This window comes from Antedon mediterranea, chromosome 5 (genome assembly GCF_964355755.1).
Source record: "Antedon mediterranea chromosome 5, ecAntMedi1.1, whole genome shotgun sequence".
Lineage (NCBI taxonomy): Eukaryota > Metazoa > Echinodermata > Crinoidea > Comatulida > Antedonidae > Antedon > Antedon mediterranea.
The window spans coordinates 1337273-1359724 of NC_092674.1; the positions used below are offsets into that span (position 1 = coordinate 1337273).

Consider the following 22452-nt stretch of genomic DNA (forward strand, 5'->3'; position numbering starts at 1 on the left):
ACATTGGTATAATAATAAATTATAATAATAAATTATTAAATAAAATGAATATTTCAACATAATCTCCTCTATCTTTTTTTTTATTGTGTAAAAGTTTGGTCGACAACACCCAGTCCTGTGTCCTGATTGGTCGACAACACCCAGTCCTGTGTCCTGATTCAACACAACTAAATACAAAAAATAATACAAAAAGGTACACAAGCTTTCAGTATTTTAATCTGGCTCAATTCCCATACAGTATTAAAAAAAACGTTTACAAAGAAAAGGCTTAATATATTAAATGATTACATTGTTGTTTTAATGTCAAATATCATTCAGGTCAGAGTCTTCCAAACTCTGGTTCTTCCTCACGACAAAGAAGAGTTATGAATTTTGGTCATTTTCAATCTACAATATCATTTTAACAACAGAACAGAATAATTATATATGCTTTAACATAAGAGATGCAAATCTATTGAAGTAATGTTTTTGTATCATTATGACTGAGTTGTACTCCTCAATTCCTCTAATCTTCATCCACATATTCAAACGGCTCTGGGGGTTCTGGTTCCTTTTCTTCCTCAGCGAGAGATGGACCGCCAGCTGAAAATAATAATTTTAAATCATCAGCACAAATGATTTTCGTTAAGCCTTGTCTACACTATCAAACAAAATGTGATGTGGCCATACATGGACATAATGATGTCATATCAAGTCATATTTTGGCATAGCACTACCATATTTGGGCACAGCACACTTTTTTTTTTCAAACTAGTTTCATAGTGTGGACATAGTTTTATGTAATGTTACATAATGCTGAATGGGGTTTTACTGTAAATCGATTAATGAGGAATATGAATTACATATCCTAAAACTGTATATCTTGCATACAATGCAAGTCCGTTATTATTTAGTACTTACCTGCAACAGTTTCAACAACTTGTTCAGGTTCTTCTTCTGTGAATGCTTTGCGAGCTTTCATCATCACAATGCCACCACTTGAAAGCTGAAATTACAATACAATAAATCATATTCATTATGCACTGTTTGACTGTGTAGCACATACAGTATAAAGCTGTCTACACTATCAAACTTTATGTGACAAAAAAAAATGTTTATGTGTCCATATATGGACATGATAATGTGACATCACTACCATATTTAAGAATATCACTGCTTTATTTGGGCACATACTTTTTTTGTCAAACTAGTCTGATAGTGTAAACAGAGCTTAACACTAAACAGTTTTACCACTAAATAGTATTAACACTAAAGATAGACTCACCGACTTGAGAGGTTCGTATCTGCTGTCCTCTAGAGTTAACACCTTCAATTGTGCCGTCATCACTCTTGCAGGGTTTGCCAACATTTCAAAAGCAGGTTCCACTTTCTTCTCTTTACTCTCTGATTTCTCGTCTCCCTTCTTCTCTTTCTTATCTTCTTTCTTTTCTTTACCACTTTTCTTATCCTCCTTTGTTTCTTTCTCGGATTTCTTCTCTTCTTCCTTCTTTACAGTCTCTTCTTTCTTTACAGTCTCTTCCTTCTTTACACTCACTTCTTTCTTTACAGTCACTTCTTTCTTTTCGCCTTCCTTCTTCTTTGTTTCTTTCTTTGAAGTTTTTTCTGTCTCTTTATCTTTTTCACTTTTCACAGCGTCTTCAGAAGATTCATCCTTTTATACAAAATAGAAACAGATTATTTTTTAATGAAATTAAAATAAATTATACCAAAATGAAACAAAATAAAAATTTCTTACCACATCCATCTTCTCTTCTTTTTCTTCCTTTTTCTCTCTCTTCTTCGCCTTTGCCGTGATGGACAACACTGCTGTTGTCACTTTTTCCTTCTCCTTTTCCTTGGGAGTTTCCAAAGGTGCTGGGTAGCCATACATCGATGGTTTGGCATTAGATTTCAACTCTAAGACTGGCATGTTGAGGTCGGCATTTAATGCTATCACAGCGGTTGGTGAGAACGACAAGGACAGGAAGTGCGCAAGAGGGAACCAATACCAAAGGTGAATAAACACAAACATACCGACAATAGAGGGAGCATGCATGTGACCGCTTTGGGATTGTAATCTGATGGTAACATTTCGACCACCTACAAAAATAAAATATATTTTATCAATAAAAAGAGAAGCATCATTTACAATCAAACATGCATATTTTTGAAAGAGGAGGATGCTGGGATAGATATTGCAATATGTAATCTTACCAGCATCAATGATACCCTGTGCAATAATGGCGCCAAATTTAGCCATCACGTCCTCATGCTTGTCAGATAAGGTTTTGCTGTAAACATTTTTGAAAAATGTTACCTGGAAAATTAAAATGAATACATTTATATATAAATATCTAGCACCTGAGATACTCCTCATGAAACAGCTTGTATTTGCAGTGCATTAAAAAAACGTTCAAATCATACATTATTGCAGGACAGAAACTGCAGTAACTGCAGTATTTACACATATAATGCAGAAATAATTCACTTATCTATCAGGCTTTACATAATAAAAGGTGAAATACCTTTGGACAAGTAGCTTCTGTCTGCTGAATCAATATAATTGCGGAGGAAATGAGGGCGCCCTGTCTGACGTAATTAACTGGATCATTTAACATCGGCTCCAAGATACCAAGGGCTTCCTGAATGGGAAAAAAAACCAACTTTGTTTATAGCAGCAGTTAATTTGTTTAAACTTTTTATTATTTTAGTTTTTAAGTTCTATCTATTGCTGTATTCACACAATATACAGTCCAGTAGCTATATGTAACATTTTTTGTTAGAAATAAATACAGTATGACATGACAAGTTTCAGTAGAATGAGCGCTGAGAAATCCTGACTGAAATTTAAAAAGTAGATTATTTTCCTCCAGATAATTATACAGCTGGGAAAAGACTGCTCGCTCCAGAATTTTGAAAGCTATAGGGAGAATACTGATTGGTCTATAGGTAGAAAACTAAACTGGGCTAAAGTGTGAACGTAACTTATTTAAAGCATGTTTTTTGATACTGTATATGGCATCTACTCTTACCTTGTTTCCAGATCCTGCACAAGCGATACCTAATGCCATTGCCGCACCATACCTCACATGTGAGTTGTAACTCTCAGACAGCAATGAAACAGCATTTGGACACTGTTCAGGTTGTCTAAATAAATTTTAATTTTAAAGTAATAATTAAGTAGTGATTAAAATCATTAATCATTTTTAATAAAAAACCTTTTAATTTATTGAACATTTTAAATAAGTATTTCATAGATTTTCAGTCAAATTTGACAAATGTTTACATTGATGAATTTCGTATAAAGGTTATAAATAATCAGTAAATTACCACAATATAAATTATCTTCTTAACTGAATTGGTTTAAATGCTTAATTCAATCACTCACTCTACTATAAACACAAGATCTACATTTCTTTTCAAGCTATTGCTATTAAAAAGTAATTTTCCGAGGACGATGTGATTATCTATAAAATGTAAGTATTTTAGGACAACAGTTTTCAAAGGTGAACGTCAAACATACGTCAGTAATATTTAGTAAATTACAAATAAAACAGAACAAGCAAGCATGTATATACCAAGGCCAAGGATGAAATAAGTATTCTGAGCTGAAAATGCTTGGAATGAAAGGAGAGGATACAGAGAGTCGAAAGGAGAGAAAGTAGAAGGGAGAGAAAGTAGAAGGGAGAGGAATTAGAAGGGAGGGGAATTAGAAGGGAGGGGAATTAGAAGAGAGGGGAAGGGAGAGGAATTAGAAGGGTGGGGAAGTCAGGAAATAGAAGGGAGAGGAAGACAGGAAGTAGAAGGGAGAGGAGATCAGGAAATAGAAGAGAAAGGAAGTAGACACGAGAAGAAATAGAAGGGAGAGAGAGTAGACGAGAGATAGAGTAGACAGGAGAGGAAGACAGGAAGTAGAAGAGAGAGGAAGACATGAAGTAGAAGGAGAGGAAGACAGGAAGTAGAAGAGAGAGGAAGACAGGAAGTAGAAGGAGAGGAAGACAGGAAGTAGAAGGAGAGGAAGACAGGAAGTAGAAGAGGGAGGAAGACAGGAAGTAGAAGAGGGAGGAAGACAGGAAGTAGAAGAGGGAGGAAGACAGGAAGTAGAAGAGAGAGGAAGACAGGAAGTAGAAGAGAGAGGAAGACAGGAAGTAGAAGGAGAGGAAGACAGGAAGTAGAAGGAGAGGAAGACAGGAAGTAGAGGAATACACAGATTAGAAAGGGGAGATTAGAAAGGAGAGAAAGCCGAGTGTGGTAATCTTAATGAGATAGACCGTAACAAATACATTTAGTTAAATATTGAGATTTCTACATGTCATTACAAAAGACAGACAAGACTGACTGATACAGTACCCTTGCAATTGTGAAATATTACAGTTCAACCTCTAAATGGTTAATCCCGAGATTTAGTTTTCTAGTTATCTTATGACTTGTGGTTTATCTAAGATAAAATGATCTTCAGATAGTAATTCAGTTTTAACAAATGGCCGATACTCCTTTACAATGAGCACTGAATTCTTTCACCCTGAAAATTAAGTTTCTAAATACAGCTAAAGAAATACATAATCTTACCATGTATCTTGACAATTAAATCATTAAGGTGTCTGGGTAGTACCAGTCTATAAACAAAGTATTAGGACCCTATGTATACAATCAAGGAGATAACACAAAATAAAGAGAATTTTATTCTTTGTGACCATAAACAAAGACGACAAACACTAATATTTTACTAATGATCGCAGAAGACAATGCGGTAGTATGCGTATTATTAATTTATTTGTATTCTCCCGTGGGGAGGTCACGATTGGTGTCCAACAACACGTGACATTTGTTGAAATAAATCAGCGTTGACACAATATCTATTGATGGTCATTTTAGTCACTTAATCTGTTTATTATACAGTGGATTGTGGTATTAAGACATCAACTATTATACCTCCTATTCATTGGATCAGTTTATTATATAATAAAGATAAAAGAGTTAAAGTGATTTTTCTTTTACAATGCAACGAAAGCTGAATTTGTTTCACACACGTGTACTAGATTGTAAAATATTGAAAGAATAGTTTTAAAGAAATCTTTCAATAGCCAATTCTTGGTATTGTATTATGTCCAGTATCATGGGTAAATTCTAGAATACAGTGTCACACATGTATCACATTTTGCACATGTACAGTATCATAAACATTGAAGCTTTAGCACAGGCACCACAAATTAAGCCGTATGAGACAGTACGTGGATGTGTTTGAGGAATGAGGGGTTTGATTATAAACAATAAATAAAATGTTTTTTTTTGTATTTATTGTTTCAATTCATGTAAATAAAAAGCACTTAAAATTACCAAATCTTATTTGCTAAGTTGTGTTATATGTGTAGATACTTAAATAAGCCAGAAAGTGCTTTAGGGCCAAGTGTCCATAATACATGGTAAATGCACACATCAGTTAAAGAAGCTAAATAAACATATAAAGTCTTATAAAATAAGATAATTCCCAAAGAGAAAATTGTTTAGTATCGTCACTAGATAAAATGTATTAAATGGCAAATAAGCCAGAAGGGCTTTAGGGCTGAATCTCCAAAGGACATTGCATTATGGGTAAATAGATAAATCAGTAAACAGTAAGGTAAAGACTTCAAAGACATCAATAAATGAATTAAAAGTCCGACCAAAATGCATTGATTATTTAACAGCTATAGCAAGTGTAGCAAATTTGAATTTAATTATTATGTTATTTTTCACATGCTAGTAGAACCCATCTTGCACCTTAAAGCTCTGTTTACACTATTAAACTTTATGTGATGTGCCCATATACGGACATGATGATGTCATCACTACATATTTAAGCATATCACTACAAAATTTGGGCACATCACACTTTTTTGTCAAAATATTTTGATAGTGTAGACAGAGCTTAATGATGGTAATGAAATTTTAACTGTTAAACAGATAAGAGTGTATAGTCACATAAACACATAGCACACAAACTGTACATTGGGTTGTCCAATGATAAATGTATACAACTGGCGTCTTATCATCGTCATTGACAATTTATTCATTTGACAAAAGAACAACTGGTTACTTAACATCAAGGTTACAAGTGAGATTAACTCTTAAATTAATAAAATACTAATAAATATTAGAAATAGAGTTATAGAGCAACACAGTCAAAGTCAATATATCCAAAGAACTATTACTAGTGCTGAATTAAAATTAAGGCTCGATTTATCTTAAATGTTTAATTCAAGGGCTATTAACAGCAGGTGAGAAGCTAGTATAAAGCCAAGGGGATTGTAGATCTAGATGGGAGAATGCAGCCTAATATACTTCATCAATCTTAATCAACAGAAGCCTAGCCAGTGGATTGTAATCTCTCACCAAATGTATTGAAAACTACTTCTAATCATTGGAGCTAATTCTTGTGTAACTGGTCTTCTTGCCAAAAAGGGTTGTAATCTTCCATTTAAGTTATCCCTGAAACAGTTCCTATTTAATGTTACCATTTTTAAGTTATTGTAATTAATGTATGCTGTTTTTTTCATGAACTGTTTCTAAATAAATGTTGTTTAAGTGTTGTTGATTATGAATAAAAAATAAATACTATAGATTATATAGAGGCGACTATAATATGCATGAAACGAAATAGACGAATCCAAGACAAATATACTGTATTATAACTGAATTGAATAAAAAATAAAGCCACTTAATCAATCAAGACAATATTTTGTTTAAATAAACAATATAACATAACATTCCAAAGTAGACAAACAATGATTTTGTTTAAATCTTTAAACTAATAGTTTAATAGTTTTCCTTTAACAATACAAATCTAAAATGACAATCCTATCAACTTACTATAATAACAAAAGTATTTAATAAATTAAATCAAGTGTCTATATACAGTGTTAAGTGGATCACATTAGTACAGTCTAATAATAGTGAGTAGGGTCGGCCTTATTCATCTAACTTTAATTAAACAACCTTCTTAATTTAATTAAACAATAATCTGATTTAGATTAAACTTTTCATTCTGTAACACTGACAGTATTACGACATTGTCAACACAGACAAATATTTCTTTTTCCCGTGTGAATATTACAACCAAGTTTTCTAGCCATTCTAAGTTTTACAATTTCTTTTCTTTTTGCTTACTTTCACATTTTGATTTATAGTATTTTTACTCTATTTTAATGTTGGTCAAGAATTAGCAAACATGGAATTTGGTTGTCAGAAAGAAAATGGTCTAAAAAACAGATTTAAATTGTAATAAAAATTGCCATTTTAACATAGATCTGTCTACACTATCAAACTAGTTTGACAACAAAGGTGTGATGTGCCCAGATATGGTAGTGATATGCCAAAATATGGTAGTGACATGCCCAAATACGGTAGTGATATGACATCATCATGTCCATATATGGGCACATCCCATTTTTTTATCACATAGATTTGATAGTGTAGACAGAGCTTTAGATAAATTAAAGTGGTTAAGCTTGGTCATGTAATTTAGCAGGAGTTACTGTAACAAATTGTGTATTTCCATTGGGATCCCGCAATCAATAATTATAATTACACGGTCAAATGGTCAAGAAAATCGCTAGTTAATATTTAATGACACCGTATGACTTGAGAGAGAATAAGAATTTCATTAGGTATTCAAATCTTCAATCAAAAAATTCAAAATATTGATTACAGTAGATGTTGATACATATAATACATGTGGTAAGTAGATAGCTAATTAGATTGATTGAATAACATTAACTTTTAAAAAAGCTTGAAATTCTCAACAAATGCCTTAGCAGATTTGCGGCATAAGGGAAGCTACTTTCCCACTAGTGTATTTTAACATATTATTTTTAATTTTTATAATGAACAACGTTCTTATATTTTTTCGTGCTTTTTTAAACATATTTTTATGAATCTCTGTACCACAATCAAATGAGTTTCCCAGTTTGGGATAATAAAGTTTTATTGAAATAAATTAAACATCATTAATGTAATGTTAATTGTTATGAATTTTGTTTAAATTCCTTATATTCAGCATCATTTTTGGGTATATTTCTGTATGTTTGTCCTTCAGGCCTATAGAATAAATCTCATTCATGAAATTGAATGCTACCCACACAAATCAAGAGGGAATACATAATAACCCCTGCCTACCAGTTTACTCTACATTTATTATGTTAAGTACCAGTAAATGTTAATAGCTTTGCAAGTTTCCTCCTCAAAAAATATTGAACAAATGAAACTGATCAATTTCTGACACGGATTTAGTCTAACCTTGATTTTTCAATCAATCTCATAAATAATTGATAAAATTCACAGGCCTTATTTTGTTTATTTTTCAGTGATTTCAGCCTACATTAATGTGTCCTTATACAAATTAATGTAGCAATACAACTGACTAATAGCCAATGAAAATGCTTCATTCACATCTAACAAGCATTTAGTATACCTACTAGCCAATCAAAATGCTTCATTCACATCTAACAAGAATTTAGTATACCTACTAGCCAATCAGAATATTTCATTCCAATAATAAGAATTTAGTATGACCACCTGCCAATCAGAATGCTTTAATCACAGACAGAACAAGTTCATTCGTTAGCCAGTATTTGCGCAATCAGACTGTGCTTGATGACAACATTATTTTATGTAAAATGTTATTACTTGAAAGATGTAAACAGCAATTTGGAAATAATACATATACTGTAAACTATAAACAAGGTAGGAATCACATTGTTGTTTAATGTATAATTATTATTAATTAATAGGAAAATTAAAGGGACAATGTAGAATTCTGTGTAAGGATACTGTCAAAAATAAATTCCTTGACATTCATTTAAATTTAACAATGGTTTTTGTTTTATCCCGAAAGTAGGAATACATGTTTGAGAGTGGGTAACTTGAAAATTAAGTTGTGGCATTACACCAATTAATACACTCAACTCTCCTAATACCAGACTCCCCAAAAACCACTGAACTCTCCCGAAACCAGACTTTTCTTGAGTTCCAAAAATCCCCAAAAGTCATTTATACCATTAAAAAAAAATTCCATACCAGACTTACCAATAAACCAAACATATTACCGTAGGCCAGCCCAAAGGTTTCCAGTATTGGGAAAGTTTACTGTACCTTATTTTCAGACAGACAGAGCAACATTTTTTTTAAATTACAGCTTTTTAAATATGACATATGTCCTTTTTTAAACTAGAGACTACCACTACCAGTAGAAATTACCTAGTCTTTTGTGGAAAAAAAGAACTCTCTCTCTCTCCCTCTTAAATGAATATTAGACAGTATGAGCCAATTTAAGTTTTGTCAATTAAATAGTGCAATAGATAAATTTCATTTCCAGGCATTGTGTCCCAGTGTAACTTAATATTCAGGTAAATTCTCATTAATTATAAAAACTTAATTAAACCCAATATCATAATTCCTATTAATCTGAATTTTAAGTAGCAAATTAGCATTTTCTACAATTTTATGAGTGTGCTAAAAGAAATATTATATTTCTATTTCAGATAGTTCTGGCTGGCTAACAGAAAAAATTACTAAGAGATATTTTGACAAAACATCAAATTAAATTTATTTGTGGAAAGTTTGGTTTGGATTCACATTAAATAATGTTGGTGTTGTACATTTCAAGAATTCTATAAAAGAACAGCTGCTAGATAAATTAGGTATAATCTAGCAACAATTATGGAAAATTTACATCATTTGAATATGCATGAGATGGTTTATAATTACAGTATAACAACAGTGGAAACCATGATTTGCATCTATTGAATATGCATGAGATGGTTTACATTTACAGTATAACAACAGTGGAAACCATGATTTGCATCTATTGAATATGCATGAGATGGTTTACAATTACAGTATAACAACAGTGGAAACCATGATTTGCATCTATTGAATATGCATGAGATGGTTTACATTTACAGTATAACAACAGTGGAAACCATGATTTGTATCTATTGAATATGCATGAGATGGTTTACATTTACAGTATAACAACAGTGGAAACCATGATTTGCATCTATTGAATATGCATGAGATGGTTTACATTTACAGTATAACAACAGTGGAAACCATGATTTGCATCTATTGAATATGCATGAGATGGTTTACATTTACAGTATAACAACAGTGGAAACCATGATTTGTATCTATTGAATATGCATGAGATGGTTTACATTTACAGTATAACAACAGTGGAAACCATGATTTGCATCTATTGAATATGCATGAGATGGTTTACATTTACAGTATAACAACAGTGGAAACCATGATTTGCATCTATTGAATATGCATGAGATAGTTACAACACTACTGTATTAAAACAACAGCAAATATGGAAACCATAATTTACATTTTTGAATGAGATGGTTAAACTACTTTATGAAATCGCTAGTGAATTTTTCATCTAAAAATGTTGTACGAGAATATAACGTATAAATTTGTCGAGGAAGAAAACATTAACTGGAATTCCAGCGTAAATTCAACTAAACATGACAACATTGAATGGTACAACTGGCCTATGTTGTCATTATGTTCCGTTATATTACTCTCAATTCTTGGAAATACATTGGTTTGTCTGGCAATAGTTAAAAACAAAAAACTCCAGAATGTTACAAATTACTTTTTATTTTCGTTGGCAATTGCGGACCTTATGGTAGCTATGCTTGTCATGCCATTTGGAGTTGTTAACAATGTAACGGGTAAGTTTAATATTTATACTAGAATTCAATGTTAGATATTGAAATTCATTCATTCAATCTTTTATTTCAGAATCCCTGGTCAATAGAATATAAAAAAACTGTACTAATTACTACAACTCATTAGGATGGCATTCCACCTGGAGAGAATCTTTGCCTAAGACGTCTATAATTGTTGAGGCTAAAACATATTTTAAATATTTCATTCCAAAATCCAATCAAATGAGAGGAATTTACTTACGGTAGGTGTTATATAATTTCATATATTTCATATTATAATATAATTATAGTTTATTTATTTTCTTGACAGGTTATTGGTCAATGGGACTAGTGTTGTGTGATATCTGGGTATCTCTTGATGTTCTATGTTGCACCTCATCCATCCTACATATGTGTTGCTTGTTTGTTGATCGTTACCTCGCGATACAAAACCCACTTAAGTATTCGCTTAAACGCAAGACGTTACGTCAAACCGTCACTAAGATAACAAGTCTTTGGATTTTGAGTATAATGATCTCGTTACCGTTATTCATCGTTGGTCTCTTAAATCCTGAAAAAGTATTACACGACGGAATTTGCGCGCCGATGACGAAGGAATTTGTTTTTTACGGATCAGTTTTCGCATTTTTTATACCACTACTTATTGTCATCGTGACATATTCTTTAACAACTTTGATACTTCACAAAAAATCAAAATCCGTAGAAAAGTCAGATAAGTCGAAAAAACGAAGGTTTAGAACTTTACAGAGAAAACACATTGTGGAAAAGATGCAAAATAAATTTCGATGCAAACAGAAAGTAAATAATAACTCGATTAAAAAGACTTTTCAAACGCACGAATCAATCGAAATGAAAACGTTAATTGAAAGTACAAATTTAAATCAAATGCAGGAATGTTTTCATGAACCAAATTTCTTACGAAAAAATTCAAAACATTACAACGAAAAGAGAGCGGAGAAGGTCCTCGGAATAATATTTGTATCATTTGTGATTGGTTGGTTACCGTTCTTCACCACAAACATTATCAACGCCATGTGTAGTCAATGTATATCTAACAACTCGTTATTTATTTCATTTGAGTGGCTAGGATGGTCTTCAAGCTTGGTCAATCCTATCATTTATACTATTTTTAGTAAAGATTTCCAGAAAGCCTTTTGCAAACTTCTTTCCGTTGGGGGTTTGTGTCAAAAAAAGATAACAACGAGTAAAGGATTTGAAAATTATCTAACAAATTTAAAGTACAAAATAAATCAATCGCAAGAGACGCATGTTTAAATAAATATAGCAAAATTAAATTAAAATGCCAAAGACATTGTGTGCAGAATTGTTCAGCATTTGGCTGCCTTCTGTCTGTACTGTATGGTTTTATATGAATGAATTGTTCAGCATTTGGCTGCCTTCTGTCTGTACTGTATGGTTTTATTATGAATGAATAAATATACCTGAATATTATATTAGCATTTTTTATGAATGTCATGATTGTATATGTTTATCTGATTTGTATAGTAGTGCTAAATTTACATTTCAAACTAAAAACAACTTTAGAATGCCTAGCTGTAAATTAAATAGAATGACCTCTAGAGGTCAAATTCTGTCTAATTACAGGGTCATCCGACTCAGTGTGCAATTTGTTGCATTATCAACAAAATTTAGTTGGTTTTTATTTTGAATATATTGTATGTAATGATTAGTTTAATTGAAAAAAAAAAAATTGTTAAATGAATATTCCCCTCATTACACTAAACATAAATAAGACTTGTCATTTTTATTTATTTATTACATTCACCTGTTTGTTCCCAATACATTACCTTCATTATGTAAAAGTAAAACAAAAATCAAATAAATATTAAATGTTTAAGACAGTGAGGACATGAGTAGGAGACTTGGATTAGTAAGGCTTAGCATTGGCAATCTTGAGGTCTCACAAACCAAGGCTGACATCAATCTTAAGTATCTACCACTTTAAGGCTTAACATTCTAAACTATTACATAAAATAATTAAGTACTTAAATGGTCATTATTACAAACTAATTCAGTGAAATATTTGAATGAACCAAATAAGTAAACATGGTGATGATCTTGTACTGTATCTCAACATTACCTGTCCAGTATCATAGGCTTATTCTGTAATACAATATCACATATTTATTCCATGTGACACAGTATTATGTTAAGTTAGGCTTATGGTCTATTATACTGGCATGATATGTGATAGATATGTGACACTGTTTTACAGAATGTTCCTATGTTACTGTAGAAATTATCACAGTATCAAAAATATTAATGATTTGAAAGGTACAATCACTGTTTACACACTTCAGACAGATAATGTGACCCCTGTTATGTGAAAAAAATATATAAATAACACATACCTCAAAAGTAGGAAGCCAAGTGCAGTGACGGCAGCTCGTCTGACGTCGTCATCTACGTCGCTAACTGCTACATGGAGTAATCGACGGATTGCTTTATTGTTGCCTGTACCACAGTACGCCAGAGCGATGGTGTACATACCAGAACGCCGTAGGATTGGGTCCTTGTCTCTGGCAAGACTTTCAATAAGTGTATCGGCCTCTTCCAATCTTCCGTACATTGTCTACAACACAACATACATAATTTGACAAAATACATAATACAATCATTACGATTAAATTAAATTGGATATCAAATGCATCGAATTTAAAATAACTGTCTAACAATTACCAAAACAATAGTTATACAATCAACTATCTCAATTCCAGAATCAGAAATTCTCCCAATACCAGACTTTTCTTGAGGTTGAAAAGGTCCCTAATTCATTGTTACCATTAAAAATACATTCCAAATACCAGACTTATTTGGCCAGCTCAAAGGTGTCTGGTATTGGAAGAGTTACTGATTTAAATTACCAAAGCTATGCCAAGACAGAGTCCTCGTAAAATCTTCTCATGTTGAGTTTCTTGCGCATACTGAAACAAACAAAAACATTTAAGTAAATAAAAGATTACATTCTGTTTTAAATATTAAAATTTACCTAAAACCAATCGCATACATTAAGTGAATGAAAAAAAAATCAGTTGGGAAATTAAAGTGGGAAAAAACCCATCAAAATCACTTACGCCAACCATGTCTTCAATAGCTTTAGCAGATTTGGATCCTAACATGACAAGCCCCATAGCTAGGCCAGCCGCTTCACCAGTAATTGCATCGTCCTGGTACAGGTTAAACTTGAGCTGTTCATAGATGTCAAGACGTGCTGTGCCCATAGCTGCTAGGCCTAGCCCTAAACAACCACCATGACGTACCATCTGCAAGAGAGAAACACACCAGAAACAGAACAATACAATATTATTTTTTCTCCTATCAGGTTAAGGGAGTGTCATAAATAATCAAGTCAAACCAAGAATAATGGAATTATAAGGAAAGCCTATAAAGCACATACACATACAGTGTGGAGTCCAGATAAGAGTTACCACATTGTATTATGTCAATATCTCTAAGTCAGTATAACGTCACCCCTAAGATTGACCAACTTTGAAACTTAAAGCTCTGTCTACCCTATCAAACAAGTTTCACAAAAAAGTGTGATGTACCCAAATATGGCATTGATATGACATCATCATGTTAATATATGGGCACATCACATTTTTTTGTCACATAAAGTTTGATAGTGTAGACAGAGCTCAATGAGTATTTGCTTTGCTATAATATCTTACATCAGTGCTAGCATCTTTAAGTTGATTAAGTAGATACTCAGTGATAGATGAGCCATGGTTAGCATGAATAAGACCTAAAGCATACAGTCCTCCACCTTCCTGGTATGCACTACCAGGACTTGAATCCTTTGGAAGGTATGTAGACATCAGATTAAGGGCCTCCTTCTCATGACCTTTGTGAATGACCCCTAAGCTAGCTGTTGCGGTAAACTTTGCCCAGTTTGTCGCCCTTGCAAGCCATTCAAGATTGTCTCTGAAATAAATAAAACCATAACAAATTAATTGAAAAGTAATGGATTTTAAATGTGACGAGAATTATTAAACTTAATTCATCTAGAGGCTAACTACAAACTACATACATAGGTTAGTAAAACAAGGTAATACAGGTATTTATTATTGTGAATGCAAGTAAATAAAGTTGGAAAAATCAACAAAATCTGTAAAAGCAGCATTTTTCCGAAATATAAAATAAAGTATTTCAAGTTTTAGCGGTTTACTTTACCTGAGAAAAGCGTCGCTTGTTGTGCCACTGTGCATAAACGCATTTGATATAACCGTAGCATTATGACAAACTGAATTCCTAACTGCATCCTGAGAAAACAAAATGTTCATTTCTAAGCCTCTGTCTACACTATAAAATTAGTGTGATGATGTGCCCAAATATAGTAGTGTTATCACATTACAGTGTCGATATATGGGCACATTTTTTGTTACATAAAGTTTGATAGTGTAAACAGAGCTTAAATATTAAGACAAACAATATCTTATAAATAAAACTGTTTTACTATAATAAACTTGTAAATTTTTATACTACAACAGAGGGCACTATGTAGACCCATTCAGCGTGCGAGATGAGCAGGGCCTATTCCTAAACAGCGTGCGAGATGAGCAGGGCCTATTCCTTAAACAGCGTGCGAGATGAGCAGGGCCTATTCCTAAACAGTATGCGAGATGAGCAGGGCCTATTCCTAAACAGCGTGCGAGATGAGCAGGGCCTATTCCTAAACAGCGTGCGAGATGAGCAGGCCCTATTCCTAAACAGCGTGCGAGATGAGCAGGGCCTATTCTTAAACAGTATGCGAGATGAGCAGGGCCTATTCCTAAACAGCGTGCGAGATGAGCAGGGCCTATTCCTAAACAGCGTGCGAGATGAGCAGGGCCTATTCCTAAACAGCGTGCGAGATGAGCAGGGCCTATTCCTTAAACAGCGTGCGAGATGAGCATGGCCTATTCCTAAACAGTATGCGAGATGAGCAGGGCCTATTCCTAAACAGCGTGCGAGATGAGCAGGGCCTATTCCTAAACAGCGTGCGAGATGAGCAGGCCCTATTCCTTAAACAGCGTGCGAGATGAGCAGGGCCTATTCCTAAACAGCGTGCGAGATGAGCAGGGCCTATTCCTAAACAGCGTGTGAGATGAGCAGGGCCTATTCCTAAACAGCGTGCGAGATGAGCAGGGCCTATTCCTAAACAGCGTGCGAGATGAGCAGGTCCTATTCCTAAACAGCGTGCGAGATGAGCAGGGCCTATTCCTAAACAGCGTGCGAGATGAGCAGGGCCTATTCCTAAACAGCGTGCGAGATGAGCAGGGCCTATTCCTAAACAGCGTGCGAGATGAGCAGGGCCTATTCCTAAACAGCGTGCGAGATGAGCAGGCCCTATTCCTAAACAGCGTGCGAGATGAGCAGGGCCTATTCCTAAACAGTGTGCGAGATGAGCAGGGCCTATTCCTAAACAGCGTGCGAGATGAGCAGGGCCTATTCCTAAACAGCGTGCGAGATGAGCAGGGCCTATTCCTAAACACATACATGTCTTATATATCATAGTCTCTATGTGCTCAACATAACCTCATTAAGCTGACTTACTTACCTTTGTATTTTTAAGTATAAGTAAATCTGTGTGATTACTTCGTATTAGAAATTGTAATTTTAAACCAATACTTGTTTCTCCTGATAAAATAGCTGCTAACTTTTCCAATTTAGCCTGGTGTTCTTTTTCATCATCAGTCTAAATAATAAAAGTCAACCATTTTTTTTTACTAAAGTTATCATTATATATACATTATTATAGATTTATTTCATATCATATAAATTATGTAATTCTAAATGAGGTAAAGTAAAGAAAACTCTTAAAGCTTATTTTTTAACCCCAAAAATCTCTTGAGGACGACAATTTATTTTCATACCCAATATTTAAGCTCGATTCCCACTAGAATGTAACGCAAGGACGTAGATGCAACACAAGCGTGTTGACCAATCACAAGCGATAGTTCGATTAATTCATCACTTGAGATGCAAATCACTGCATTGTGTTACGTCTTTGCGTTGCGTCCTAGTGTGAACCAAGCTTTAATCAATGATGATATTAAGCAAAACAAAATATTTACATACCAGTTCCTTTGGTTTTGGTGTTTCTGCTGGTGTTGTATCAGATTCAGGTTTTGTTGAATCAACTTCCATTGCTTCACTAAAACATAACATAACTGATAATTAGCTTCAATGAAATCAAGTTGAATGCAACATATAATGTATAGGCAGTTATTACTGCATTCAAATACAACTCTGTCTACACTATCAAAGTTTATGTAAAAAAAATGTGCTGTGTCCATATATGGACATGATGATGTCATATCACTAACATATTTGGGCACATCACACTTTGTCAAACTAGTTTGAAAGTGTAGACAGAGCTTTACACACACATTCTGAACACAACACATATTTTCCTTTAAAAAAATGTTTATTAATGTAATGGTATTACTTATATAAAGAAAATCCAGAAATAACTGTGTTGCATGTAGACTGTTTGTAAAGAGATGTCCAATATGTCAAAAAAAGAAGTAATTAGGAAATTGTTACCTTTGTTTTTCTGTATGTGGTGCTTCAGTAGCCAATGGGATTGGAGCAACCGAACGCAAGGCAGCTAACACCTTTGATAAGAAGTGTTGTGAGGCGCTGTCATACAGATCAAATCCTATTTGATAAGCCATTAACGTTTGTTCCTTTAAAAAAATATTTTAAAATAAAAAAAAACATTTAACATAATTTCTCTGATGAATAGAAATACCATAAAATATTTGAAGGCCTTAAGCTCTATTATTCTACACTATCAAATTGTATGTGACAAAAAAGTGTGATGTACCTAAATATGGCAGTGATATGCTTACATATGGTAGTGATATGACATCATCGTGTCCATATGGGCACATCACATTTTTTTTGTCAGATAAAGTTTGATAGTGTAGACAGAGCTTAAGTGTTTTATTGTGATTTGTATACATACATGACCCTCTTTGACAAGTTTTCCCAGAATATCAGCAACAGCTTGTGAGTCATCAAGGAAGATTAAACACTGACAAACGTTAATATAGTCTGGAACCTGAAGACTAGTATACAAATGGACTAAGACACGCAATACCTTGAAGGAAATTAAAAGCATCATTTAAATTCTAATTGTTACATGTTTATATCTTGTCATATTTTATTTTTGTGAGGGTCCCTAATGATCAGCTTCGACTGGATGGACCACCCTCGTAAAATATTGTTGAAATAAATAAATAAATTCTCTGTACAGCTGTCTGGTTAATTTGATAAAAACTATTACACTGTAACTTTTCATATACTAGGAAAGGAACTATTATGTACTTGGTTAATTTAATGTTTACGTAAAAGAAAGTGCTCATTTTGGAAAATTATGTCATAATCATATCCCACAGCTAATCATGACTGGTACTTTGCCGTTACCTTAGTGGTTTTAAATTAAATTAAATACAAATAGGCTCTATGCACTGTTTAACACAAGTGTAAAAAGAAAGAAAATGTTTATTGTTAAATAAACCAGGAAAAGTTTAATAAACCAAACAAATTGACCAAGACAACAGAAAAAAGTCCGAAAATGGAGTCTCACATCACCACACTGTTACACTAACTTGTCAAGAAAAGTTTACTTACAGTGTTTCTAAATTGCCTGTGTTGTATTAAAGACAGACACACTTTGAGGCTATACTGCATCATTTCAGCTCGGTTATCCTAAGACAAAAAGAACAAAAATTATAATCTGTTAACAAATTAAATTAAAGCTTGTTTCCTTGGGAGAATGATTGATATTAAAATAGGATACCAAAAGTAAGTGACAAAAAAATTGTGATGAGCCCAAATATAGCAGTGATATGCCCACATATGGTAGTGACATGACATCATCATGTCCATATAATTATGGGTACATCACATAAGTGAGTGCTTAACTGTGATGTATGTTCTGATGTATCTTTATTGGTCTCTGTAAGCATCTAGACTTTATCAATTATTTCAAGTGACCCAGAAAATTACCAACTTACAGACTGTAAAATTGCTTTTTCAAAGACATCAATTCTTCTTGTCTCCAGAGCAATGCCAATTGCTTGCTTGTATTGGCAGTCTGTGAAACATCTCTCAAACATCCTCTGCACGACGTCCTCCAAGCGAGGGTCAATAGATTGCTGATCGTCAGGGTTCTCATAGTTGTGGATTGAGCGCTTTGTGTAGAAATCAATACATTTTGCTACAAAAAAAAGTAATTGATTTTTAAAATTGACAATGGTATGGGTATCAATGGAGATAAAAATAAAATAAGCAAAAAGCTAAATCAAAACACCTATAAAACAACTATAACTGCAAACCTACCAATCGTTGTTTCAACGTATTCAGAAGTAGAGTTGACGTCAAAGAGTTCTCCGGCTCCGAGGGCATAGGTTAGAGAATCCTCAAATGCTCCAAGGTGATAGTACACCTGAGAAATTCAAAAAAATTTATGTTAGTGTTTTTACATTAGTATAAAAAGGAAATACATTGATGTTTCTCTACACTATCAAACTAGTTTGACAAAAAAAAGTATGATGTGCCGAAATATGGTAGTGATATACCCAAATATGGTAGTGGTATGACATCATGATGTCCATACAGTATATGGGCACATCACATTTTTTTTACCACATAAAGTTTGATAGTGCAGACAGAGCTTAACAGTATAATATTGAGGCATCAAACTTTGAAAATTACTGGGAGAAAAGTTGACCTTAGAAGCAACAAGAGCGGCTAGCTTCCTTTCTGGAAAACCATCATCTTCATAGAAGACTTCTCTGCAAATAGTAATAAAACAACATTTAATTATCATATAAAAAGTGGGAAAATTTAAAAATAAAATACTATTATTTATGTACATGTTATAAACATAAAGTTGATAAAAAATTTGTCTAGCCTATAAGAAGGCAAATGCTAAAGTGGGAAAGGTCATTGACATTTTCAACTAAAAATACATTGTTGACAGCAGGTATTATTTAATTTGATTGTGTTAAACACTTTAAATCCTTGATTACAACCTGATAAGTTCTGCTAGACATTCTTACTAGTTGATTGCTATTAACTTACATTTTGTCAACTACATCCGAGATCTCAGCCCAGAAGTCATCAACAATTTGATTCAATCGTTGAAGAGCAAACACCTGTAAAGAACAAATAATTGGTGGTACTGTATAGTAATATCGTGATTGTCTGTGCCTTTTTTTTAAAACTTGAATTCAATCTTCAAAAAATAACAAAAAAATAGTGTAAATAATATCTATATAATATTATGAATGTATCAATCATAAATACCTTTAGGTCACTTTCCTTTTCATCCAATAAGGATATCACACCCCCTATAAAAAAAAATTCACAATATAATAAATAGCCTAGGAATAGCTAGAAAGGTTAGCAATTTGTTAAAAAAATAAAAATAAAGGTCTGCTAAAAATCAATAAATTGTTATATAGTAATATATTATATTATTATATAGGCCTAATGAATAAATAGGCTAGGCTAGGAGGCCTAGGCCCAGGGCCTATTTAGCCTATCCCTATATTATATTTAATCATTATAATAAATATATAATTATTAAATAACTCCAAACCTGTTTTTAAACATAAAAGTCTAGGCCTAGGCCTAGATAGAATGTTTACTATTACTATTTAGTATTTTACCTTTAAATCTACCATCTCACTCTAGGAACCACCTAGCTAGCCCCTAGGCCTATAGTGATTGGACTTGTGTACCCTTTCTCCTCGACTCATCCCGGCCCACTGCACTTAAAAATGAGTGACTGAGCAAGATTTGAAGAAAATCTTGAGGGGTCACTCATCATAAACAGTTTCACAAACATTTTCAAACAGTTTTATAAAATTATATATTGTAGAAATGTACTATACCTGCAGATGTTATCTTCATGACCCCAAATTCCTTTAGAAAGAATTTATTTAAATATAAAAATGAATTTTAAACTTATTTTATAATCGAGTGTACTACCAAACCGGCATGAATGACTATTATAATTTGTTGCCAGAATAATCAAATATTTTCCGCCCAATAATTTACTAACAATGCGCCCTCTATATTTCAAACTACATTTCATTATAAGATCTTTGATTTCATCAAAGAACTTATAACACAAGAATCTCCTGTTCGTCCGAAGCGCGTAACAATTTCGAAAGGCATTGTGGGATAGAATAGAGCTATGGGTGGCGCCATTGTGAGCCATGGAGTAGGGCGCCCGCATCAAATTAGAAAGTCAAAATCATAGAGGGGTTCTGCTAATGCTCTAGGGGGTATAGAGTAATTGACTGAGGAGTAGGGCGCCCGCATCAAATTAGAAAGTCAAAATCATAGAGGGGTTCTGCTAATGCTCTAGGGGGGTAGAGTAATTGACTTCCTAGTTTGGAGGGGGCGCTGCTCCATGCTGTGAAATGGCGTCGCCCAGTTTGACCTTTTAACCCTGTACTTCCGATACTGTGTTTTGAATGCAAAATTGAAGAACAGGAGATTCTTGTGTTATAAGTTCTTTGATTTCATCCAGTACGACGTCCCCACACAGGACAGCCTCGGTGGTGCAGGAGGAGAGGTATAAAAATAAGATTTTTTAAGATTTTGGGGGTTTTTTTTCGTATTTTTAAATACAATCTTGATGTACTTTATACAGAAACTCCACTACAAGATGAAATACTGTGCAATGTTATTTCAGGAGTCGATATTTATGAATTAATGTCATTAGGAATATCATCTCATGTCAAATTATTACATAATTATTTCAGAGGGAGGTAGGCCTACCTCCTGATTATTTGAGGTTTTTTTGTCTGATTTTTATGTAAACAAACAAAAATTGCATTTTCAGTTTCACAAGGATTTAAATATGAGTATAAACCAAGAGTATGGCAAAGTATGTGTGGTTGGCTGCGGTATTATAGGGCTATCTACCGCCATTGTCATCCAACAACAGAATCCTAACACACATGTCACTATCATTGCTGACAAGTTGTCACCAGATACTACAAGTGATGGTGCTGCAGGATTGTGGGAACCTAAGTTGGAAGGTGGTAGATCTCACCAAGATAATCAAATGAGGTATTCATGCTGATTCAAGATATAATTGTCCCCCTGAAAACAATAATATTTTAATTTTTTCATAATTATTCACTTTGACCAGAAATTGGAAATTATTTACCTGAAAAAACTGTCGCAAACAATAATCAAAATTGACTGGAAGTCAATGGGTTTTTTGTTAAATTTTTTTTTTTTTAACTTTTTTTTTCTTAATGAAATAATTATTTTTATTTAAAAAAATTGCATTTCTATCAAAGTGAAAACATTAATAATAAAACTGCAAATTAGGCTATTAAAAATCTGATTTATAAAACTTTATTTTTCATGATTTTTGGTGGACATCTTTAAATAAACAAGAAATTTCCTAGCCTGAAATTATATAAACGTGCATAGGTAATTTTACTTTTATCTAAATTTCTCTGTACATTACAATCATAATTGACTTCTATTGATCACAACAAGTTTTTCAATTCCACGAATAACCAAAGAACTCTTTTCTTTAAGTGACTGGATTTTACGGACTGGAAAATATCTGGAATCAATTACACAGAGTAAAGAGTCAGTAGCGGCCAGTGTGACAATTTTATCGGGTTATTATCTCAGCAATAAGCAAGAACAGGTAAGAATATGCAATTTCTCCGCAACACAATAATTTGAATTTAGTTCCAAAAAGTGGAAT

The 22452-nt window shown here is 33.2% G+C and overlaps 3 protein-coding genes across 3 annotated transcripts in view; 2 read left to right on the forward strand and 1 right to left on the reverse strand.

The window, feature by feature from the left end:
- LOC140048970 (D-aspartate oxidase-like) overlaps window positions 1–22452 on the forward strand; it is a 33641-nt gene that overhangs the window by 7556 nt on the left and 3633 nt on the right. Inside the window, exons 2-4 of the mRNA XM_072093774.1 lie at window positions 21263–21294; window positions 21565–21794; window positions 22278–22392. Coding sequence (XP_071949875.1) covers window positions 21583–21794; window positions 22278–22392 — 327 coding nt within the window. The 5' untranslated portion in view covers window positions 21263–21294; window positions 21565–21582. The remainder of the gene's footprint in view (window positions 1–21262; window positions 21295–21564; window positions 21795–22277; window positions 22393–22452) is intronic.
- LOC140048827 (26S proteasome non-ATPase regulatory subunit 1-like) lies at window positions 195–20711 on the reverse strand. Its single transcript, XM_072093625.1, has 23 exons — window positions 20606–20711; window positions 20016–20059; window positions 19791–19864; window positions 19438–19501; window positions 19047–19152; window positions 18722–18924; window positions 18336–18413; window positions 17668–17802; window positions 17244–17386; window positions 16776–16851; window positions 16255–16392; window positions 14889–14977; window positions 14387–14639; window positions 13790–13978; window positions 13580–13639; window positions 13067–13287; window positions 3012–3126; window positions 2505–2621; window positions 2194–2296; window positions 1736–2079; window positions 1265–1651; window positions 901–985; window positions 195–582 (listed from the first exon to the last, which is right to left on the reverse strand). The coding sequence occupies exons 1-23, from the start codon at window positions 20622–20624 to the stop codon at window positions 506–508; spliced, it is 3120 nt and encodes a 1039-aa protein (XP_071949726.1). The 5' UTR covers window positions 20625–20711; the 3' UTR covers window positions 195–505.
- On the forward strand, window positions 10351–12028 carry LOC140049404 (D(3) dopamine receptor-like). Its single transcript, XM_072094278.1, has 2 exons — window positions 10351–10697; window positions 11005–12028. Exons 1-2 carry the CDS (start codon window positions 10409–10411, stop codon window positions 11967–11969), a joined length of 1254 nt encoding a protein of 417 aa, XP_071950379.1. The 5' UTR covers window positions 10351–10408; the 3' UTR covers window positions 11970–12028.